The sequence below is a fragment of the Lytechinus pictus genome, chromosome 7 (assembly GCF_037042905.1).
Source record: "Lytechinus pictus isolate F3 Inbred chromosome 7, Lp3.0, whole genome shotgun sequence".
NCBI lineage: Eukaryota > Metazoa > Echinodermata > Echinoidea > Temnopleuroida > Toxopneustidae > Lytechinus > Lytechinus pictus.
Genome location: NC_087251.1, coordinates 42813697 through 42839491, shown reverse-complemented (window position 1 = coordinate 42839491; position 25795 = coordinate 42813697). Strand labels below are relative to the sequence as shown.

At 38.4% G+C, this 25795-nt stretch overlaps 1 protein-coding gene across 2 annotated transcripts; it reads right to left on the bottom strand.

The window, feature by feature from the left end:
- Window positions 1–1886: 1886 nt before the first annotated feature.
- Window positions 1887–24791, bottom strand: LOC135154791 (YLP motif-containing protein 1-like). 2 transcript variants are annotated; one of them, XM_064102746.1, is made up of 8 exons: window positions 23841–24780; window positions 13855–14061; window positions 10239–11550; window positions 7891–10196; window positions 6578–7371; window positions 6154–6263; window positions 4645–4821; window positions 1887–2716 (listed from the first exon to the last, which is right to left on the bottom strand). In XM_064102746.1, the coding sequence occupies exons 1-8, from the start codon at window positions 24348–24350 to the stop codon at window positions 2052–2054; spliced, it is 6081 nt and encodes a 2026-aa protein (XP_063958816.1). In that variant the 5' UTR covers window positions 24351–24780; the 3' UTR covers window positions 1887–2051. The 2 variants fall into 2 exon arrangements, with proteins under 2 accessions (XP_063958816.1, XP_063958815.1); XM_064102745.1 differs by having other exon boundaries at window positions 7891–11550; window positions 23841–24791.
- Window positions 24792–25795: the final 1004 nt, after the last annotated feature.

Sequence of the window (25795 nt, the reverse complement as noted above, 5' to 3'; positions counted from 1 at the left end):
ACACTAATATGATAATAAAATATTATGTCTATTGACCCAAAATGACCTTTGACCATGACAATGTGACATATTTATACTTGATTACTCTTATGTCGATGCTCCATGAGCTAGATCCATAAACTTTCTAAGTTATGATGCCAATTCAACACATACTCCCAACACGGCCAGGGATCATTGACCTTTAAATGACCTTTGATCTTGGCCATGTTCCTGAAATGCGCACAGGGTATTCAGGGATACATTGTTGCTTTTATGTCCAAGTTTCATGAACTAGATCCATAAACTTTTAAATTTATGATGACAATTCCTCAAATATCCCCAACATGGCCAAAGTTCATTGACCCTAAGTGACCTTTGACCTTGGTCATGCGACCTGAAACTCGCACATGATATTCAGGGATACATGGTTGCCTTATGTCCAAGTTTCATGAACTAGATCCATAAACTTTTAAAAGTTATGATGATGATTCCTCAAATAACCCCAACATGGCCAAAGTTCGTTGACCATAACTGACCTTTAACCTTAATCATGTGACTTGAAACTAAGGCAGAATCTTCAGTGATACACTATTACCCTTATGTCTAAGTTTTATGAACTAGGTCCATACACTTTCTAAGTTATGATGGCATTTCAAAAACTAAACCTTGGTTAAGATTCCGATATCGAGTCCCCCAACATGGTCTTAGTTCATTGACCCTAAATGACCTTTGACCTTGGTCATGTGACCTGAAACTCAGGCAAGATGTTCAGTACTACTTGATTACTCTTATGTCCAAGTTTCATGAACTAGGCCCATATACTTTCTAAGTTATGATGACATTTAAAACAAGTGGAATGCCTCTGGCCGTCTCACCTGCATCACGCGATTCAATATAGCAGCAGTGCTGATTTTGAAAACTACTATAACTCGCACAAGATGTTCAGTGATACTTGGTTACTCTTATTTCCACGTTTTATGAACTAGACCAATACACTTATAGAGATATGATGGCAATTCAACAAATACCCCCAACGTGGCCAAAGTTCTTTGACCTTACATGACCTTTGACCTTGATCATGTGACCTGAAACTCGCACAGGATGTTCAGTGATACTTGATTACTATTATGTCCAAGTTTTATGAACTAGACCAACACACTTTCAAATTTATGGCTGTAATTCAACAAATACCCCAATTTGGCCAAAGTTCATTGACCCTAAATGACCTTTGACCTTGATCATGTGACCTGAAACTTGCACAGGATGTTCAGTAATACTTGATTACTATTATGTCCAAGTTTCATGAATCAGATCCATAAACTTTCAAAGTTATGATGGTAATTCAACAGATACCCCCAATTCGGCCAAAGTTCATTGACCCTAAATGACCTTTGACCTTGGTCATGTGACGTGAAACTCATGCAGGATGTTCAGTGATACTTGATTAACCTTATGTATAAGTTTCATGAACTAGGTCCATATATTTTCTAAGTTATGATGACATTTCAAAAACTTAACCTTAGGTTAAGATTTTGATGTTGATTCCCCCAACATGGTCTAAGTTCATTGACCCTAAATGACCTTTGACCTTGGTCATGTGACATGAAACTCAGGCAGGATGTTCAGTAATACTTGATTAACCTTATGGCCAAGTTTCATGAACTAGGTCCATATACTTTCTAAGTTATGCTGTCATTTCAAAAACTTAACCTCAGGTTAAGATTTGGTGTTGACGCCGCCGCCGCTGTCGGAAAAGCGGCGCCTATAGTCTCACTCTGCTATGCAGGTGAGACAAAAACTTAACATTGATTATTAAAGATTTCAATGTTGACGAAGCCGCTGTCGGAAAAGTGGCGCCTATAGTCTCGCTCTGCTATGCAGGCGAGACAAAAATGATTTTTTTTTCTGAAAGTTAAAAGGTGATCTCAAAATACCTATTCCATCTTAAAGACCCCCCCCTGAATATAAAATGGATTAAGGAATACTGCCCAAGAGGTCATTCCTTGGAAAATAAATATAACATTATAATAAATAAACAAGATAAGATGATCTGTTGTTTGATAACAAGATACTTACTTGTCACCCCTACCACGTTGTCTGTCATCCCTATCCCTGGATCTCTGAAGATCCTGGCTTCCTGATTGTCTGGTGTTACTGTAGGAATCAGATGGAGGTGGGGGAGGCGTGGCTGCCCAGGACTGCTTGAAGGAATCCTCCTTTGATGGAGCAGGAGGTGGTGGTGGTGGGGGAGGTGGAGACTTGCGGTAGCCACCCGACCGAGGTTCTTCGGGCGGTGGAGGTGGCGGTGGCTGCTGCTCCTCCTGAAAGTGTTCTGCATAATGTTGCTGCTGTTGCTGGGTGCTGTATTGATCTTGCGGGTGAAGCTGGCCCATTTCCTGGAATGGCCGTTGTTGTTGTTGTTGCTGGAATGACATATGCATGTCCTGCTGCTGGTAATAATCCATCTGTTGTTGCATGCTGTAAGGATCAAACTGTGTTTGGTCCCCGGAGTGGTAGTGTTGAGAGAACTGCTCACGCTGTTCTGTGTATGGCTGTTCTGTGTACGGCATTTCTTGTTGCGGAGTTTGCTGGGGAAGCATCGGCTGCTTTGGTGGTGAAGGTTGAGGCGGGGGCTGAGGTGGGGGCTGCGGTGAAGGTTCACGCTGTGGTTCACGATGTTGTTCACGATGTTGTTCACGTTGTGGTTGAGGTGGCGCTTGTTGTATACGCACATCATCTTCATATAAAAATCATTTAAAATCGAGTTAATAGCAAAGTTTACACAACAAAATGTAACCACATCCCCTTCCTTCAAAGTACCAATTTGTTTTAGCCAGTTTTATGTACCATACATGAACTTAATGACCACTGACCAAGATTACCCAAAATAATCAGATCATAGCTCATTTGACAGAGCAGTATCAACAGGAATTAAACATTTGTTACAATAAGTTACATTTCTTTTTGTGCAGGCCTGACCTTGATATCTCAAAGTCATTACTTTACGTCACTTTGACCTTCATGAAGTTCCTGAACTCTGTACTCAGTTGGCAAAGCAGGATGGATGTGGTTTCATAATGTTATGAAACCACATCCATCCTGCTTTGCCAACTGAGTAGAGTTCATGAACTTCATGAAGGTTGCTGTTCAGCAACTACGGGTGTGTCAAGGTGCCAGTGCTTTCTTAGGCATGCCTCACGTCCCAAATCCTCTTCCCCATCCAGGGGCCGTTTCACAAACCTGTTCGTAAGTTAAGAGTGACTTTATGAATGACTGGTGATCCTTTCTCATGGTAAATGATATTCACCATTAAATATTCATTGGTGATCATTAAGTGCGTACGAAAGGATCACCAGTCGCTCTGAACTTACCAACAGCTTTATGAAACACCCACCTGCAGTTAGAAGTTTGATTACAAAGCGACCCAACCATTGTAAGCAAACAGAGCTACCTTTGAAGTTGATTTGTTGGATTTTAATTACCAGAATGAACAATTCTACTTTATACTATCAAAAGTTTAAGTTGTAAAGATGAATAGGAAACAAAATACAACAGTTTCCTTTACATGATTTTTTGTGGACTGTTTGGAAGTTTCACCAAGATAGCAGTCTGCATACATTTATCTCATGCTTGAGTAAACCCAGAACTTGAAATGTTCTTTTCTCCATATTTTTCAAAGCTCTAGCTTAGTTTCTTCTGCATTGAATTGAGTGCTTGTGTGGGTTATTACTGATCAATTTTGACAAGCTATATATCATTTCATGCTTAGGATGTGCTTTCTCAAACTCAATATAAATCTGAAAATTCATTCTGGGTGACCTGGTGGGTGTTTCATGAAAGTTGTCAGCACTGACTAAATAGTCAGCGCTGACTATTTTAGTGAAATCCTTGGTTTTGATTGGCTGAGAGACACTGGTCTCTGACTGTTACTATGGTAACTGTCGGAGAAAGACAACTTATCATGCTGACAACTTTCATGAAACGGTCCCCTGTTACTGGATTTTGGGTGGCTCGTCACAAATGATGAACAGAGATAGAGAGAGAGGGGGGGGGGGGAGAAATATCTAACACCTCCGGGGGCCGTTTCATAAAGCTGTTCGTAAGTTAAGAGCGACTTTAAGAACGACTGGTGATCCTTTATTGTGGTAAATGGTATATTCATTGGCGATTGTTACGCGCGTAAGAAAGGTTCACCAGTCGTTCTTAAAGTCGCTCTTAACTTACGAACAGCTTTATGAAACACCCACCTGGACACTATTTTCATTGAGTGGAGATGCATAAAAATATCACTAAGGTATCAAGCTAAATGAATAACTCATATATTCACTGAAAGATAATAATAATAATAGGCATTGACATAGCACCATCTATCTAGAATTATTCTATTCCGAGGCGCGTTGTTATTATTATTACCCTGGCTTTAGCTTGAGCTGCCTTTCAGTGCTCATGCATTCAAGGAATTCATCCTGCCGGGTAACCATTCACCTCACCTGGGTTGAGTGCAGCACAATATTGATACATTTCTTGCTGAAGGATATTACATCATGGCTGGGATTCGAACCCACGAACCTCTGTTTCAAAGTCAGAAGACTAATCCACTGGGCCACAACGCTCTACAACAAGATAACAACATTTGGAAGAAAAACTGCATTATTAATAACAAACCTTTATCACCATGAATATTCTCTTTAGATGTTTGAATCTCTGAAGGAAACGTGGACTCCCGTTCTCGAAGAAGTTCTGATCCAGTAATGACTTTAGCAGTTGGAACCGTCATCTGACCATGACTGTAATCAACGACATCTACAACAACTGCATTGCTCAGTAGACTCCCTATTGGCTCTACAATATGACAGTAAAAATAAAAACAACAATCAATTAACAGTTGATTTCTATATGAATGGAAAGTCTGTTGAATATAAACACCAGTTGTGGTAACAATTCGACAATGAGAATGGACAGAAAACAAATATAATGACACCCAGAATGTTTCTATGACTATATAGCTAATATGTGCCAAATGATTCTGGTATAAATGTCAGGCATGATATTCCCCTCTGAAAAAAACCTGAAAAACAGCCAAAGGTCGCTAAGTCACTGCTGAAGTCCGAGGCGACCCTGTCAGAGTTACAAGCTCTTGTATAGTAAAAAAAAAAACGAAAGTGATTTTCCAAGGCGAGTCTGCATTATAGTTTTATAATTTGACTTTAAAAAGCAGTAAAAAACAGCATGAGAATGTTCTTGGGCTAAGGATTTAAAAAAATATATAAAATAAATAAATATATAAATAAAAAATTTAAATCTGAAAAAAAAAAGTAGGAATTCTGATTTTAATTGGGAGAATATCATGCCTGAAATGTGTAATTGCCTAGAAATCGACAACACAAGCATGGCATTTCAGCCGGAGGTCTGGTGGGTGTTTCATAAATCTGTTTGTAAGTTACTTATGACTTTACACAGGACTGGTGATCCTTTCTTGGGCTAGATGACATATCCCTGTGTAGCTGACTTTGCACCTAAGAACATGTTAAAATCCTGCATAAAGTCGTGCGTAACTCTACGAACAGCTTTATGAGACACCCATCTGGTAATCATCATACACTGTCCCACATGCTTATCTGTTATTGGTGATCTTCAGTGCTGTCAGTTTTCTCCTTAGATATCACGATTGTCGATAAAAACCAGGGCCCCATCTTACAAAGAGTTACAATTGATCTGATCAATCGCAACTATGGAAAGCCAGCAAAGTCAACATGTAAAATGCATGTTTGTTCAACAAAATTTCTAGATATGAATGTATATCCATGCATTCATTGATTTCTTGACAATTTTGTGTGTTCTCCTTTGTTTACAGAGGACATTTTGCAAATTTCCTGTAGAAAAAATTATGACACTGATGGATTTCCAGAGTTAGGATTGATTGGATCAATCGTAACTCTTTGTAAGACGGGGCCCATATCTACATTTACCTGATATTGTGACTATTAAGCTTGATTTTAGTTTTCTCATGAAATCCTTGTTTGCTGCCTGCTACTTCTATCCTTTAGCTTTATTAAAAGGCCAAGTCTACCCCCAACATCAAGTTATTCATACAAAACTGATACAGTTAAAATAAACATAACAATATACATTTATCAAAATCCAACATGAATCATTCTAAACATGGGTACTTACCTCTCGTCCCTATGTCATAAGCTGGCCTGGCGTTCTCGGAATGCTCATAGTCAAAGACGATAGGTGCAGACATATCTGACACTGGTGGAGAACGCGCCCTCTCAACAGGTCTATAGAGATGAATCAATAATACATCATTAAACTTTTAATCATGACATGAACTTGAATGTTGACATTTCTGCAATAATGAAGTAAAAATATGCAATGGCCTTCCCCACAGCTGCAACCATGTGAAATTTAAACATTCAATACAAACTACAGCATCTACAAGAGAAAGATTGCACTTTCCTCTCCTAAATAACTGAATGGAGTAAAAATGGTATTACACATAATTTAATGTGTGATTTTTTTGGGGGGGATTAATATTCATGAAGACTAAACATATATTTTGTGATTTGTCTGAAATATTGATTTTTCATCACACCTGTCTTGAGAAGAGTCTCTGGCAAAGTCCCGAGGAGGTTCCCTTTGAGCTGGCACTGGCAGGTCCCTAGGTACCTCTCTTGGAAGGCTTCTTAATTGATCCCTTAAAGGATCTCTTTCATAGTCCCTTCTTGGGGGAGGGTATCTCATTCTTGGTCTCTCAGCTTCTGGGTAATAGTTCTCTCTTCGGGAACGTATAGGAGATCGAGGCCTTTCTTTGCTGTAGGGTGACTTGGATCGCTCCATGCGGTCTCTATTGTCAGGGTGCCGCCTATCACCATGTGGAGAGTCTCTTGGCCTGTCATCAGGCTGACGCACCAAAGTATCATAGAGCAGCTCTCGAAGCTTGTCAAATGCCTCGGTACTTGGCTTACCACCTCTCCTATCAGATTCTTTATCATAGTCTTTGTCTGGAAACCTGTCCTTCCTATCCCTTTCTCGATATCGGTCATCTTTCCGATCTCTTTGGTCCCTCTGGTCTCTACGATCTCTACGATCTGGAGACCTATTGCCTTTGTCTCTGCTTGGGGAGCGCGAATTCTTACTTTTTTGTGGTGACCTTCTTTTGGGCGGTGAATACGAAGTTCTCCTGCGAGACGGAGACTCCCGCTTTCTTTTTCTGCGATCTGGTGAGCGTGATCTAGAGCGAGACCGGCGCTTCCTTCTGTCTGGTGAATGAGATCTCTTGGACCTACGATCTGGTGACCGATATGACCGCGGGGGCGATTGGGCCTTGTTGCGGAGAGAATCATCCCGTCCCCTATCATCTTTTCTGCTTGCATCCTTCTTACTTTCCTATGAGCAAAAAATAATAGTTATGAAGAAAAAAAGTGATTTTTATCACTAAATTCATGGCTAAAGCCCAGTGCACGCTATGTAATGTGTTGCGTTCCAAATTTCAAAGAAATTGTGACATGTGATATTAACATTCCAGCCAATAAAATCTTAAAATCCAAATAGTAATGATGTCATCATCGCCTGCGACTCGACATTACTCCGACCACAGGGCTTGCTGCAAAGCAAATTATGATTTTACTATTCCTAAAAACATGCCAAAATTCTTGGAACTTTCACATTTAATGCAAATTGCGATTTATTAAAAAATTGTGTTGCATCGCATCGCATAGTGTGCACTGAGCTTAAAATTGGAGATTTAAAAAAAGGAAAAAAAATGAACCTGAAAACCTATGTCCATAGAATCACAAAACTTAATTCATCCATATTCTAAAGCTAATCAAATGCATTATCACAAATATTATTGTTTTTATTTCTGCAGGTAATAAAATTTCATCAAAGAAAAACAACTTTCATTACCTTCTTAGATCTAGGAGCTTCTTCTTCATCATCTTCTTCTGCTGCTTTCCTGTAACTCCTTAGTGAGCTCTTTCCGTCTTTACTGAAAGATGAAGGTGTGGAAGAGTTCTTTTTGAATAGCTCACCAATAGATGAAGGTGTGACCATCTTAGATTCAGAGTCAGTCAGTAATGGTAGGGTGCTTCTTACAACTGCCCTTTGTGAAATCTCCTGAGGAGGTAAACTCTCTTTAGCCTTTTTTGCATCCTCCCTTGCCCCATTTTCAGTTGACTTTGACTCTTCCTTTTCCACTTTGTTAGGCTCTTTTTTGATTGATTCATCAACTTTTGCACTGTCAAATTTGATGGTTGCAGGCATATTCATGTTACCCTTTTTCCCCTTTCCTTTCTTTTTTTCCTCCGACTTTGATTCTTCTTTCTTCTTGTCTTCCTTCTTTGCCTTAACAGATACTAACGAGTCATATCCAGCAAGTGGGCTGGGAGTTAATGTCTGCTTAGCCGATACAAATGAACTAGCACCACCAGCGTCTTTCACCATACCTGTAATTGGTATAGGTTGTCCAATTTGATATGAATGCCGTGTCAAACCCTTTGATGGTGGGGGGAATAGAGGCTGGTTTTGACGATTTTCAAATTCACTTTGGTTGTCTACAGGTGGTTGCTGCTCTTTATTTTCAGTGCTTGGCTGAGTTTCAGGTTCGGGTTCCATCCCTGGTGGATATGTCTCCTCCATTCCAGGAGGTGCAGGATCTTTGAAAGAAGACATTGGTTTACTGATTGGCTCCATTCCTGGAGGCACTGGCTCTTCAAATCCAGGTGGAACTATTTCAGAACCAGGAGGGTTCGGAGGAAGTCCTGTTGGAAAGGTATCTTCTCCGGGTGGACCAACTTCTACCGGCCTTTGTTCAAATGGTGGGGGAGGTTTCCTAATTCCCAGAGGTTGGTTATACATACTATTTGCATCAAAATCTACACCAGGTGGTCCTACATCAACTCCAGGAGGACGAAGACCAGGAAAACCAATAGGACCAGGAGGACCAGGAGGCCCCCTGGTCAAACTTATGGGTAATGATCCCCTCATTGGATATGTGTTTTCTATTCCTGGAGGTCTCATGTCACTTCCTCGCAGTCCTCTGCCAACACCTGGAGGAACCATAACTGGAGGTGCTATGTCTATTCCTGGAGCTTCCTTTTCCACAAAGCTAGGTCCCATATCTACACCAGGTGGACCCGCATCTACACCAGGTGGACCCGCATCTACACCAGGTGGACCCGCATCTACTCCAGGAGGTCCAGCATCCATTCCAGGTGGACCAGACTTAAGTCCAGCAAGTATGTCCCCTACACCTAGTTGCCGTTTATTGGTACCTGCTATAACTTTCTCTATTCCTGGAGGGCCACTATCGATGCCAGGTGGGCCACTATCAATTCTTGATTGGTGAATGTCCATGCTGGATGAATCTCCTTTCAATCCGGCGAGAAGGCTTGCTACACCCAGTTTACTTCTATCAGATACTGGTGCATCACTACCTTGTCTTGGTGGCCCACTGTCAATCTTTCCTTGATCACTGTTCCTACGGGATGAACTTGAGTCTCTAGCCGACATCCGTGGTTTATCCTTTCCTTGTTGACTTCTATCTTTTCCTGACTGGTCTTTTTCTAAACCTGGTGGGCCGCTATTCATTTCTGATTGGCGTCTATCCATGTCAGGAAGACCTCTGTAATTTCCTGGTGGTCCTTTTTCCATTCCGAGAGGGCCTTTTTCCATGCCTGATTGTCCTCTATCAATTCCAGTTGGTCCTCTATCAACACCGGGATAGCCTCTATCCATTGCAGAAGCGTATTCTCTATCCATTCTAGGAGTGCCTCTATCCATTCCAGAAGAGCCTCTATCCATTCCAGGAGTACCTCTATCCATTCCAGGATGGCCTCTATCAATGCCTGGTGGGCCTCTATCCATTCCTGCATGACCTCGGTCAATTCCTAGTTGTCTGTTATCCATGCCTGAGTGCGATCTATCCATGCCTGGTTGCCCTCTATCCATGCCTGGATGTCCTCTATCCACGCCCATAGGACTTCTATCCATGCCAGAAGAGCCTCTATCCATTCCAGGAAGGTTCCTATCCATTCCAGATGGACCTCTGTCCATTCCAGGAATGTTCCTATCCATTCGAGATGGACCTCTGTCCATTCCAGGAATGTTCCTATCCATTCCAGATGGACCTCTGTCCATTCCAGGAATGTTCCTATCCATTCGAGATGGACCTCTGTCCATTTCAGGAAGGTTCCTATCCATTCCAGATGGACCTCTGTCCATTACAGGAAGGTTCCTATCCATTCCAGATGGACCTCTGTCCATTCCAGGAATGTTCCTATCCATTCTAGAAGGACCTCTGTCCATTATATAAGGACCTCTATCCATTTCAAGAGGAGTTCTATCCATTCCTGGTTGTCTTCTTTCTATTCCTGGTGAGATCCTATGCCTTCCGTGTGGGCCGGCATCCATTTCTCTTGGGCCTCTGTCCATTACTGATGGCTCTCTATCTTGGGAATGTCTCATCATACCTTTTGGACCTTGATCCATTCCCATCTCCATTCTAGAATCAACTGCTGGTGGTGGACCTCTTTCCATTCGTTGTACTGACACTCCACCCCCTGTACCCATCATGTGTCTCTCTCTCAAGGTAGAATCAACGTTTGGTCCTCTCACCCTCCCAGCATCCAAACCGCGTTGATTTTCCTTATCAAGGATGTTGCTTCCCCTCTGGGTAGATGGAAAGTTTGAAGATGCGACACGACCTAGTTCTGATTCCATTTGCTTCATGAATTCTTCCATATCTTTCTTCATGTCATCTGGCTTCAGTCCTTCAGGTAATGGAAAGTCTGGCCCCATCATGCCACCTGGCATTGGAAAATCAGGGAAAGGAAATGGAAATTCATCTGATTTCATATCACCTGAAAACATTGCATCTAATTTTTTCATATCAGGAAAGGGGAAATTATCAATATCTCCTGGAAATGGAAGATCATCAGGAAATGGAAACGGAAAACTGTCTTTGCCGGGTACCTTACTTTTGGGGCCTGGGAGACCTGGTCCAGAATTGGACTTGTTTCCACTTTCCATTCTTGATCCTTGATCAGTTGTTTTAGGCAATGCAGGAGTTGTTCCATGACTTATTCCAGGCCCTGTTCCCATTCCACTCTCAGTTGGCTTCGGTCCCACTTCAATTCCTGGACCCGCTCCACTCCCTGGACCTGTTCCAGTCCCAGAACTACTTGAGACTTTGACTACAGCCTGACTGCTTGGAACAGAACTAGTTGGCAGTATTTGTCCCATTCCAGGACCACTAGATGGAACCATTCCATGTCCGCTTGTTGGTAATGCCACATTTGCATTCTGTGTGGTAACTGGTCCTACACCACTCACAGAAACAGGTGCTTGAGAATTTTTTTGAAGTGATGCCTCTTTTATTTTAATCTGCATATCCAATGAATTCACCATACCCTCCATCTGTGTCTGCCATGTTTTCCATTGATTTTGATATTGATCAAACTGGTCCTTGTTTGGATGTTTCTTGTGCTGTTCTACCCACTGATCGAACTGAGTTTTCCAGTCTGTGAGCTGTTTTACGCACGTAGCCTTCTTTTCTTGTAAGGTTTCCTGAAATAAGTAAACAAAGGAATAAACAATTAAATTTTACTGTTTTTATCATCTCTTTCCACATCTTGGTTGATAAAGCTATGTGTATTATTAAAGGAAAATCAAACTTTGGTCATAAAAATTTGTATGAGAAAGATAATAAGAAAAACAGAATGGTGATAGTTTGAAAGTAATTGGACAAGCGATCAGAAAGTTATGGCTGTATTAAAATTAAGATCCCTAAGACTAAATTCAAATTGGCAACTGGGTAAGTAATTTATGACAAGTGGTATGGTTTTCCTGCTTTTGTAAATGGGCAGTTAGGGACAGGTGGTGGTGGGGGGGGGGGGGTACCTTTCCCAAAAGAAATCCTGTATCTAAATTCTGTAATATTTCCTTCAAAGCACTTTGCTTAATAGTTGGGGACTAACAAGAAAATGAGGAATAATCTCTTCTTTCTCGACTCTGAAAGATCTAATTCTGTAATGTCAGTTGATGATACTGTTCATATGGGACTGAAAAAGTAAACAGTAAAATAGTCATTCTCATAATGTAGGCATTAAAATGATTTTGAGTGAATTGATAATCTAATAGGTTAGAGTAATAATAAATAAAACGATTCTGGCGGTCTCGCCTGCATTACTTGATTCAAAGGAGACGCAGTGCTGACACTAAAAAGAACTACAGTGTAAGATGAATAATCGATTATTCACAAAAAACACCATTCATATAATAATAAAATACTACGTTCAATGAATCTAAATGACCTTTGACTTTGATCATGTGACCAGTAACTCTTGCAAGACAATCAGTGATTGATTACCCTTAGGTCTTTGTTTCATGATCTAGATCCATAAACTCTTAGAGCTACATGTACACTGTATGATGACATATCCAAAAAATACCCACAACAAGTCTGCAAACACTTTTTTTTAAGGATTTTGCAATCCACAGAATCTATGAGCCAATAAATCAAATCATGAATCCTGCTTGGTTTAATAGCCCATTTGTACATTTTCTATAGTTCCAATTAGTTGATTATAGGTTTGAAATCTAATATCATGTGAAAATTAAGAAAAGAGAAATTAATTTCTTAAATTGGTAATTTTACAGTCTTTTGTGATTTTTTTTAATATCTTTATTTCACCTGAGGACTTGTCTTTTAATGAAAATCCCTGGCAGACACCAGTAGAAAAATAGAAATGTTAATGACTTGGTCCTAGTTCTGATGGTTCAATATCTATAATTTCAAATTAGGCCTGAGTCATTACGTACAAGTATATTTGAAAAGTGTTTAAAAGCAATTAATAAATAACGGTTAGGTTTATCTGGCAGGGGTTTAATACAAACCCCCCCAAAAAAAAATCACCAAAAGTTGCCGAAATTTCACATTTCACATCTTTAAATACACGAAACAACCATCTTTTTCCTACGTTTACTTGAAATTGATTTGATTTAGTAGGAAACTACCAAGAAAATGAATTCCATTCTTTCTTGGCTCTGAAAGATCGTTTTCAGTTGAGCTCACACTCAATCAAACAACATGTAATTCTAGATGTTGGACTATTGGCAATAATTGACAATAATGGCATTAAGGAAAATAGATGGCCTAATGCAGGGGCGGATCCAGGATTTGCCAAAGGGGGGGGGGGCATATTTCCCCGAGGAAAAATTTGACAAGCCCCCCCCAAAAAGATTTTCAACCAAAAATTAAGTATGTCCACCAAAAAAAAAAACTTTTAAAAGGGGGGGGAGGCACACTTGTCTTTTAACTGCATTTTTACATAGCAAATCTTAATTTTGCCTCTCAAAGGGGGGGGGGGGCACAAGCTGGCTTTGCCCAACACCCCCCCTGGATCCGCCAGTGGCCTAATGGATGTAAAGACGTGAAATTTCGAATTTCAGCAGCTATTTCTTCTTTCCTTAGCCCGACGGTTTACAAAATAGGAGAATGTTTATGCTTTTTTTCATTTGAATTTACATTTTTTTACTTTGTCCTATTTCAACATGCCTGAGAGTAGTTTTCATATGGTTCATAATTCCAGAATAAATTATGAGCATCTATTTCGTGTAGGGACAGTAATTTTCTGTTTCATTTAACAGTTCCTGGCATTTCTGGGAACCTGTAACCCAGTTTCAAAGTTGATCTTAAATGAAAATTCCATTTTGTCATAGTAAAATGTACTTTGTGCATCAAACATCTAAATTCTCTTTTACAAAGGTAAATTCAATGATTTTTCTCATGAAAAATTAAAAAATTCAGTTTGGATTCACCGGCAAACAGAAAATCATTGAGCCTACTGGTGCTTGGAAGCGAGAACATACCAATTTAACGTTAACCAAGGCAGCTTCTTGACTTTGGTACCACTGTTGGTACTGTTGTTGATATGCTTGCATCTGACTCTGGTAATTCTGCCACTGGTCTTGAGCAGCTGCCTGGTGCTGTACATTTTCCACCTGTTTTCTTATGGGAGCCGTTGCTTGCCACTGTAATGCCTGATCCTGAAGACCTCTCAGTTTCACCTCTTCGTTCTGTTATATTGAAAATGAAAAGGGGAATAAAACACAAACCATCATCAATCCTTTTCATTAGTATTGCAAGGCTTGCAGCACATCACCAAAAATTACATGTAGTGGAGAACTTACAAATATCATTTTCCTCGTAAAATTGGGTTAACAACTAATTCGTAATGTTGTATGCTAATGTTGGCCCAAACAACAGTCTTTTGACATGTACATGTAAATTGCTAAAATTATGTACATGTATGCGACTAAACAGACTAACATTACAGTTACTGCATAACTGCAATAAAGCCATGCGTCTTGAAAAAAAAGTGGTGTTGTTTGGCTTTTTCAATTTTCATTCGGTTTTACATGTGATATCTCAGTTGAACAGAGAGATATTATCATGAAATTGGTATCATTTTAAAGCTGATCTTAATGCATTAAATGCAATAATTTATCTACATGTATGTACAGGATGTTAGAGGCTAGGACTGCGATAAACTCTAACTTTGCATGCTGTAAGGAGGGGAAAAAACACCTTTTAAAATCACGGGTAATTCCAAACAGAAAAGCACCACTACATGTAAATGGTTTGAGACATGTCTCAAACTGTGACTGTGTGACTACAATAATGACATAAAGGCTAAGTAAAGTCCACTCCCAACAAAGAAATTAAATAAAAAGAGAAAGATCAAATACATGAAAGGATACAAGTTTATTTTGAAATCTTCATCAAAACCCGATGTAAAATATGTAAGTAATTAACATTTTAAAATTCTTGTCAATTTCACAAAAAGTTGAACATTCTGGTCAGCATACAAATGAGAGAACACATAATCAACTACTCACTATTTTTGAATTTCTACACATATTTCTTATATCAAATCTGAAATAGAATTCTTTCGTGTTTTAATGTGCAACATTGCAAAATTCTTTGTGCAGCTTAAATCTGAAAAATTGCAATTTTCTACAATTCATTAAAAAAAAACGAAATCGATTTCCATGGTCTAGTTTTTTTGTTGTTGCAAGTTACCAGTGTTGTGCATACACTGTATAATTTTTTTGTGAAAATAAGCAAAGTTTTTGTCATAATCTGTTATGATAATACATCAAATTTTAAAGAAATTTGTTTAATAAAATGCTTGACTGAATTTTCAGTTTATTCAAACATACCGTACTGTACTTTTTGCTGGGATGGTTTTGACTTATTAATGACAAATTTTTCAGACCAACATACTAATTTTTCAAGGTGCCAATATATCACTTAGCTGAGTCGCAATGCACGCAAGACACACACAAAATAAATATGACAATTTAGGTTGGCCTACTAGAAGGAGTAGAAGCCTGTTCTCGATTCTCATGATTGTGATTATCTCCAATGCAATCAATGAATCCATTAATCAAAAATCACCATTTGGACCATGGTCTATTGTCATTATGATCATAAGACTAATTTGTAAGGGAAAAAATAGATACATGTGTATTGGTTTCTGATAGGGCTGCTAGTCAGGATGATATAATTCTTAAAAGAAATTTTCAGAAGTGATTTACAAACATTCCAAATTCCTTTCAACTCTAATGAAAGACTGGTTTCCAGGTACTGCCTTTTAAACTTTAAAGTGCATTTTAATATCATTATTGAATTAAAAAAAAACTCAACTGACATACTAGTATATTCTTTATCATAAAATATATGATTGTATGTGTTCAACATGGATTTATACAGTGTTCATGTTTTGTACATTTTGTTTTCTTCACTAAAAACGAGATTCGGTCTTCTCAATCTCAGTGTGCCATAGTGGTACTTATAAGCATTGTATTCTAAACCCCTCAAAAAAAGTTTGGAAATCTGAGTTTGGCCATTAATTTCTCCCAACTCCCAATTTTACACAATGCATATTTGATATCATTCAAAAGATCATTTAATTTTCTTTAAAATGATACCATGCTTGGAATATGATCAGGCCATCACAAAAAGAGCAGGTTTCAAAAGTGTTGGATGAGGTCTGTATTGAAAAGCTGCAAAACGAGCACAAATAGTCATAAAGGATCAATACAGAACATGATTCTTTTGTCTGTGTCAATAGAGATGAAAATCCATTCAAATCAAGCCCCTGCTTCTTCATTTTTTATGTTTTGTTGTGGTTTATGTAGTGATGGTTCTGTGAGATAACATGGTTTGAGGCGTGGTTTGAAATACCCATGCATGTTTGTTTGTTATGTGTTTGCTTGTGCAGAGGTGTGTTTGATTCCATGTTAATTTTGATGTTATTTGAAAGTAGTTGCTGTAAACACTGATTTCACGAGAAAGTCTGTTAAATCAGGTTTAATTGTCAGTATATCATCGAGGATCTAGATCTGGTACAGTTACATAAACTGAACTTTGTGAAATCTTGAAATCTACGCTGTAAAATGTTCCCACTGAAGATCACCAACACAGATACGCGCACGTGGGACAGTGTATTATTATTGCTTTGAATGTTGGCGCTTGACCCGAATCCCGTGCTTATTTGCTAATTTCTCAGCAATTACACATTTCTTCCCGGGGCCTGTTTCTCAACACCGTCATAAGTCTAACTTCTTGACTAAATCGGAGATAGTGAGCTACTTGTCAGCTAACCGTTTCATGAAGCCCTCTTTGCCAAGATCGGGGACAACAACCTGACTAAATATTTATGACACCTCCGAACCTGTCATAACTTCTTTCGCAATGACGTAGTGGCATCACGTGGGTACTCTATGACAAGCAAACGTGCCTTGAAATTTGACTATTATACATGTAATCTTATGTAATCAATCATATATAGGTGGAAATTACATTGCAAAACAGGTGTGATAGAAACATTCAATAATAATTGTAATGCACAGAAACTATAAAAACTGTTGATAAAACGCAACAAAACCATTTATTTTGAAATAGTAAAATAATTGAATCGATAAAGATTCTACCACGTCAGGTCATCCATAACTTGACTCGTATTCGTTGTTATCAGACCCTTCTTATCAACATGTTGATAAATTCTATCTTTAATTTATGCCAAGAATTTGTCAAACCGTGAGTTTCGGTATCAAAAGATTGAAAATATTTATGTTAAGCTATATTTTGATGTTTGGAATCATAAATAAACGTATAATTATCATTATTCTACAAAGAAAACCATTGTGGTTTACTTCCGTAAACTATCAAAATTTACTATCCCGGGGATACCCATCTCAATGTCCACATGTGATTTTTTAGTCATTAAATGAATTATTCATAATTTCATTTTCTCAGAAATTGAATGCTCCAGTCTTCATGGTTTGAGTTCATGTATGCATGGTCCATATTTTGCATCTGATATTATTTTGAAATGATGTATTTCCCAATTCATCACGATAATTGCAATTTTATCATAATTTTTCTTTTTGAAAATTATGCTATTTTGTGACTAAGGCTACGTCCCGTCTGTTGTTTTTTCCGATAGTATCGATATCAAGGGATGCTACTTAGGAAGCCTTTCGTGAAACGGGTTTAGTAAGATTGGAACTAACTCCGTGGTTGGTGGATAAAGGTATGACTATTAAACTTGTCCAGGGGTCCGTTGCAGAAAGAGTTGCGTTTAAACGCAAGTTAAAAAATCAATCGCAAGTCCCAATTGCGCGCTGTTGATTGGTTGAAAATCAAGTTGCGCATGATTTTTAGAGTTGCGATTGATTGCAACTCTTTCTGCAACGGGCCCCTGGTGTTGAGAAATGGGCCCCTGTATCCTTTGGCACATATTTTTTATTTATACAAACAGACACTTTAGTGGTCATTTCATCAGATTCTGTATGAACTCATTTTGATATCGTTACCACAACTGGCATTTATCTTTAAGGTGCATGAAAACAAAAACCATTGAGAAACTCACTCATCACCACAGAAAAAAAGAACAGTGACTTTCAATATTGTATCATTTTGCAACTTTTGAATTTTGACATTGCCCCATATTTGAAGGCACTGCACCTCCATGTGAACCATAATCATATCATGTAGGGCATAATTTTAAAGAGAATTAAATGATAGATTAATTGGTATCAATTACACATTAATATTCACTAAAACCGAGGAGAAATTATCGATCAAAGGCAGATTTCCAGACTTTTTTTGAGGAGTTTATATAAAATATCACATTCCCCCGTAGCTATAAAACCTGCCGATAAGATCTGCATGTTTTTCTTAAGAATGTTAGCACTTTGCTGTTACATTCATCATTCATATTTCTTTCATTTTGAAACTAAGAAGTGCCAATGTCGTTCACTTCATATAGTCTGCAGGCACAGACCCTGATTGAAACTTTGATCAGCAAGTGTGCCTCCACCAAAGACTAGCACATACAAAACTTGCTGTTTCAATTGGGCCTTCAGTACACAAGGCATGAGTAGGCTGCACATTCAGACCCTTAAGTCGGGTGAAGGGTTTGTCCATTAGACTACAGTGCTTCATATTAAGGGTGTCATGTCAGTTATGCTAGTGTAATACTAAAGCCATGAATAAAATAACCTTTATTATCAACTTATTTTTGTTTGATTAGATGTGGTGGGTGGTACTGTAGTAACTGGAAAAAATTAATTGTTATATTACTTGGTGTAAAAGAAAAGCCCCCTCTGAAATTACAAAATTATAAGAGATATAATACCAGTTATGATATGTGTCTCTAACTTCTAACCTTAATATGTAAACAATTAGACTTCTACCATATCTTGTAATGAAGAATTACATGTAGGGGAAGGCGGGGTAAGTTGAGCATAGGGGCAAGTTGAGCCACCACCCTCAGACCAATAATGAATGAGTCAGACATTGTGGTGGTGTCATGTATTGATGACCCATTACATAACCCTTAATCCCACCACATTGTTTTCAACTTTGAAACAAAAAGTATTTTATTAGAGGGAAAATACAAATTTCAGCCAAAAAAGTAAAAAGGGGTGTGAAATAGATAAGTGCTTCTTACCTGCACACGTCTTTAAATATAATAAAGAAATAAGAACAATATTGTTAATCCAGGTATTGACTTTTATTGACTTCAAATACGCTTGAGCGTCTTTACAGATATTTCTTTAAAAAAAATGAAAATACTCTAATCTTTTTTCGAAGTTTATATCGCATCTTTTCAAGCATCATTTCAAAGACAATATTAGTCAAGAAAGGTCTTATTAAATACTTCCTGATTGTACAGGAATAACGTTATGGTGTTATTCTCAATAAATATATAATTTTTCTTCATTTTCATGTCAACATTTGTATTTAATTCACCAAGAAATAATGCTGAAATCAACATAGCCCCTACCCTCTTTTAAGTTTATTTTATTTTTTCTTCAAGACTTCAAGGCGCAAGCACATCAGCTGCGTTGCAATGGCCAGATACACAATTGGTATGTCTACGCAGGCACTGCTCTGTTGCGTATAATCTATAGATACAGAAGATAACATTTTTATGCAAGAAAAATTTTAAATTTTAAAATGTCATCTCAGAATACCAATTTCATTTTAAGAGATCATAAAATAAAATATTTTAAAGATAAAATGACCTCAGAATACCGCCCCAGGTACTTATTTCTTCAATATTATTAGTCATATCAATTCTAACATGCAAAATGCAAAAAGTGTCACAACTTACCCCGCCTTCCCCTACATATTCGCTTACAAAAAGTGGACAAAACTGTCATGTCCGTTACGCTACGTGTGTCATGTCCATTATGCTACATTTTTAGCTACGAATACAGAATGCACTGAAAAACTGATTGTTGAACTTCATTTTATGAATAGAACATGATTTTAAGGAGTAATTAAAACCATTATCAGGTGCATGCAGTCTAAGAATTCACAGGAATTTTGATAAACAATACATGTAGGAGGTAAAAATGCTTCGTCCATTCCGTGTCATGTCCGTTACGCTCACAAAGATCGCATTTTCTCCACAACTGTTCAACAAAACGATTTGAAATTTCATGTGTATGTAACTGATACTTGAATGTGTCTGATAAGCTCACTAACAATGATTCAAAGACTGCCAATTCTACTGTATGAAACGTTGAATTACAAAAATTTGTCTGAAGTCCTGTCATGTCCGTTACGCTGGAATTGACCAAATACCCCCAACAGGGCCAAAGTTCATTGACCATAATGACCTTTGACCTTGGTCATGTGACCTGAAACTCACACAGGATTTGCAGTGATACTTGATTACTCTAATGACTAAGTTTCATGAATCAGATCCATAAACTTTCAAAGTTATGATGGTAATTCAACAGATACCCCAAAATGGCCAAAGTTCTTTGACCTTTGACCTTGGTCATGTGACCTGTAACTTGCACAGGATGTTCAGTGATACATGTCTAAGTTTTTTTGACTAGACCAAATAACTATCAAAGTTATGATGGTAATTCAACAATTATCCCCAACTTGGCCAAAGTTCATTGACCTTAAATGACATTTGACCTTGATCATGTGACCTGAAACTCGCACAGGATGTTCAGTAATACATGTACATGATTACTCTTAGGTCCAAGTTTCATAAATACGATCCAAAACTTTCAAAGTTATGATGGTAATTCAACAAATACCTCCAACTTGGCCAAAGTTCATTGACCATAAATGACCTTGGTCATGTGACCTGAAACTCAGGCAGGATGTTCAGTAATACTTGATTAACCTTATGTCCACAGTCCAAGACTCATGAACTAGGTCCATATACTTTCTAAGTTACGCTGTCATTAAAACAACTTAACCTTCGGTTAAGATTTGGTGTTGACGCGCTGCCGCCGTCGGAAAAGCAGCGCCTATAGTCTCACTCTGCTACGCAGGTGAGACAAAAATGAGTATTGATTATGTTCTTTTGCTGATAGTTATCGGTAAAATATTTTTAGCGATATATCGACAGAGAATTTTCTTAACGATAACAGCACTACTACAAACATACATGTACACTGTACATATGTCTTGCTTTTGCTATGTAGGGGAGACAATTTAAGCAGAGTCATGGCTGTCAATTGAATGCTACATGAACTTGCGCTTCAGTGCTGTCTGACATGTTTCATTCAGGAACACTGAGCTGAAGCAATTTACGTCAAGATTAATCATGATTCAAAATGCACAGAAACAAAGGGTGTTTGCAATGTCCCCCATTCCTACTTGAAACTGAAAGAGTCAATGTCTTTAAGAGAGTATTTGGAAAAAAATGTATAAACGAAAAAATGTGCATCATCATAATATTTAGTACCAGTATAATTAATATTTACTATTTTACAATGCACTCTTCCGAAATTGCCCCAAGCACTCACAATTTCACGGAAACGAAAGGTGACGTTGAACACACTTGAGGTTTCAAATGTCTTTAAATGTGCTTTATTGCAGTGGGAGCTTACACTTTGAAATGCGCACTGCCGAGTTGATCTTTCTTGTGATGGGTCAAACAGAAAGTGCGCAGTAAGCTGCACTGAAGAGCATGGGGAATTTCAAAGACAACTTTTACTAGTATTACTCGGCTTTCATTTTCTGACCGTGAAAAGTGCACCACTGACCGTGTAATTGTTCTACCTATTGATGAAATTTCTTAGTTTTGAATCACGTTTTATGTTGCTGTTTAAATTTGAAAATCGAATTTGAACACAATCTAAAATTCATATAATTTTGCTGATGGGAGAGATGCCGCCAGCATGGGAATACCCAATCCATAACAAAGAGATTCTAAAATAGCTCCATTAAAATAAATGTACAGAAGCAGCAATCACAATTTACATGATGTGTACATTACAGAGCTTAGACAGCTGGCAGCTGTCTGTTTTGAGGAGTTAAAGGGATGGTCCGGGCTGAAAGTATTTATAGCTTAATAAATAGAGTAGAATTCACTGAGCAAAATGCCAAAATTTCATCAAAATTGGATAACAAACAACAAAGTTATTGAATTTTTAAGTTTAGCAATATTTTGTGAAAAAATCATGAATATTCATTAGGTGGGCTGATGATGTCACACCCCCACTTGTTCGTTTGTATTTTATTATATGAAATTGGGTTTATTCAATTTTGTTCCTCCAAGAACTAGAAACCTTGGATTGACAAGTGATTTAGTGCATTATTTATTGCTGCAACATGCTGCAGCATGCACGTGGCCTGCACTGGCCTCCTGCATGTGTGTGGTAGGATCGGAGCAGATTCTCAATGGTGCAAACAATCTCAACAGTTTTTCCATCAAAATAATCACAAAATCGGAGGGAAATTTTTATGTTTTATTATGGATTCTCAGATTACTGATTTGGTGATGTAATTGGAGGAGCAAGCCTATTATTGAGTTTTCATATTAAACTAGATCTACTGTAGATGTTTCAGCTTCCGTTTTGAGTCTTGTTGTGATCGGTGCGAACTTGTCATGGGATGAGAGATGCCATTGCCTGTGTGTGGTGCTAAACAGTTTAGTTTTTTTTTTTTTTTTCAATATATTAAAAAAAAACCAAATATCATTAAGATTTTTGTTAGATGATTGGATTTTTGTTTGTTTGCTTGAAGTTTGAACTTTTTTCCTCTTTCTTTTTTTTTCAATCCTTTTTTCTTCATCCTTCTATCCTTCCTGCTTGCTTTTTTTGTTGTTTCATCTTTATTTCCAATCTTTCCTAGCTTTCTTTCCTGATCATTTCTCTCTCTCTCGTTAATTTTTCTTTCTTTCCTTCTTTCTCTTACTTTCCTTCTTTTAAAAATTTTCATTTTTTATTTCCTTCATTCTTTCTTTCCTTAAGCTTTTCTTTGCTTCCTGCTCCCTTCATCTCTTTTTTTTTTCGTTCTTTCTCTCCTTCCATTATTTTCTTTTTTTTCATTCTTCCTTCATTCTTTCCTCCCTCTCTTTCTTTCATTCTTTTTTTTTCCTTCTAATTCTTTACCTTATTCTTTCTTTCCCTTCCTTCCTTCCTGTTTTCTTTCGTTTCTTTCTTTCAAAGAATGAAGGAACATTTTTATTTTCCTTCATTCTTTCTTTTTTCCCTCTTTCTCTTTTTTCCTTTCTCTCCTTTATTCTCTCTTTCACACAATTATTCCTCTTCCCTTCCTTTCTTTTTCTTTCTCTCCGTATTCATTTCAAAGAATGACGAAAACCTTTTTTATTTATTCGAACTTTCTTTTATTTTTTTCCATTAATTTTCTTTACTTCATTTTTTCTTTCTTTCCTCTCAATTAATCTCCTTTCTTTCCTTCCTTCATTCTTTCATTCACCCTCCCTTCCTTTTCTTGTCTAACATTGTGTAGCTAGCCTTCTTTGGCTAGCTTTTAAGACCTGGCTCGGTCGATCTGCTCATGCAGCGTGCTTTGTCGATTGTCCAGTATTTCATTTTGTGAAATATGGTCACCCTGACTTACTCTGTAGTGGGATCTACCTCTATTCTCTCAGCCCAGGGTCTACTGGCATGGCTTACGATCTCGACACACAAGTTACAGTACTAATAGTACATGTATACCCAGTTGTTGTGTGTCCGGACAGGTTGTGTCCGGACGATCAATTTTAGAAAGTCATTTGGAAAAAATTACAAGCGAAGTTTCATCAATTTTTAGTACAAAATGTTAGGAAATATTATAAAGAACAAAATAGAAGATGATTACAAGTATTGAATTCATATTTTTAGTGTAATCCAAAGACAAAAAATAAGGCTTCAAAAATATAAAGTGTCCGGACACCCGACCCCCCATTCTACTCATGCTTATTATTCCCCCACCCCTGAACTGAAAAATATATAACATCTTCTCTTAATTTATCTGAGTTCTTAGGAAATTAAAATGTGAGTGGGGAAAACAAAGAACTGACCTCTGTTGTCTGCGGCATACCAACTGCGGCTTCAGCAGCTTCAGCTTGCTTGACCAACACCTGAACAGGCTCCGGCAACATATGTGTTGGCCTTGTGGGACTTGGTCCTGGAATTGTAGGCCCTTGCCCTTGACCATGATGTGGGCCAGACATCATTGGTGGTCCTCTTGGTCCAGGTGGCCTTGGTCCTGGTCCCCTCATCCTCATGCGCATGCCAGGTTCTGGACCTGGTGGTCCGTGCCAATTCCGTGGCCCCGGCATCAGTCCTTGTCCTTGAGGTCCCATGTTGTCCATTTGCATTCTCATTCCCATGGAATGTGGGCGCGGGCCTGGCCCATTTCCAGACGGCCCTCGCATAAACATTGGTCCGGGTCCTGATCTTGGTCCATGAAATGGAGGGCGGTTCGGCATCCGTTGGTGTTGCATCCGCATATTCCCTGGCCCGCCGGGGCCTCCACCGCCAGGCCCACCAAAGCCGGGTCCCCGAGGCCTTTCCCAGTTGTTAAACATGACGACTGGTCACTGATCACAAAAAATGCATGAGAAGAAGTGAAATGAGGCTCAGACCTCAGTAGCGCAGCAGCGGCAGTTCGCCTTCATTCAGTTCAAAGCTAAAATTAACTTTAATTTAAGTTAACGTTAAATCCTGACGGGCCCTCTGTCTCTTGGATTGGCAAGGTCTCTTTCTAATCTCTTGAGGCTCGAAACTGCTAATAAAAAACCCAATTAGGGCCTAGGTCATCTCCCAACCACGACACGTCTCTATCCCATGGCATTGGCTTGCATTGCATTGAAACTCGATCACGCAAACGCGCCGCATTATTATCTGTACCTATCTGTAACACTTCCCTGCATGCTGTATGCATATCACACACGCGTACTCGTACACGTAGTGCAGTTACGACTGACATGAAAGCATGGGGTCTTCGCTGCGATATACAACGCGTTTGTATCGGTATAGGCACTTATGATCCAAGTTTGAAAGGAGACTCGTAAAATGACGTCACTCTCGCCGATGAATATTCATTAGATCGTGGTCGTGCGTGTTCAATACACACTGCGTGCAGGCATGCAGATAGTTGGTTATATGCGAGGAACTTTGGCTCCAGCTCCAGAGACAAGTTGTCAAATAACGTGTGTGTGTGTGCGTGTGTGTACCATCGGCTGGTAGTATTCCATGCTGTCTAAGACTTCAAACGCGTCGGAGATAGTGCATGGCAATTCGGTAAAACGAAGTTTCCGATATAAAGAGATAATAAAATAACACTATGTACAGTACGTTGAGACGCATTAAATGTCAGATCAGGGGAGGCAGGAGTACAATCAGGTTTTTTTTTAAAGGGAAGAATAATGTAGAATAAAAGGTATTATATATATATAGCCAAATGATCTAGATGAGGGAAGTGAACAATTATGTTTTTAAAAAAAGAATGAATATACCTTACCTGAATATTATGGTGAAGCCAATTTAAAAGGAGGTGAGACAAGTTTCAATGGAGGTTTAAAAAAATAATAAACTGTATTATGGTGAAGCCAATTTAAAAGGAGGTGAGGCAAGTTTCAATTGAGGTTTAAAAAAAAAAAAAAAACTATACTAAGAATTATGGTGAAGCCAATTTAAAAGGAGGTGAGGCAAGTTTCAATGGAGGTTTTTAAAAAGAATACATGTACTACAAATTATGGTGAAGCCAATTTAAAAGGAGGTGAGGCAAGTTTCAATTGAGGTTTTTAAAAAGAATAAACTGTACTACAAATTTAAAAGGAGGCGAGGCAAGTTTCAATGGAGGTTTTTAAAAAAGAATAAACTGTACTACAAATTATGGTGAAGCCAATTCAAAAGGAGGTGAGGCAAGTTTCAATGGAGGTTTTTAAAAAAGAATAAGTACAAATTATGGTGAAGCCAATTCAAAAGGAGGTGAGGCAAGTTTCAATGGAGGTTTAAAAAAATGAACTGT

Bases quoted from the DNA above. Each gene is read 5' to 3' on its own strand.
- LOC135154791 (XM_064102745.1), bottom strand. From the start codon at position 24,350: ATGTTTAACAACTGGGAAAGGCCTCGGGGACCCGGCTTTGGTGGGCCT. The intron at 11,551-13,854 runs GTATGTTCTCGC...TACTTATTTCAG, and splicing joins CCTTGGTTAACGTTAAATTG to GAAACCTTACAAGAAAAGAA. The intron at 6,264-6,577 runs GTGTGATGAAAA...TCATCTCTATAG, and splicing joins AGAGACTCTTCTCAAGACAG to ACCTGTTGAGAGGGCGCGTT.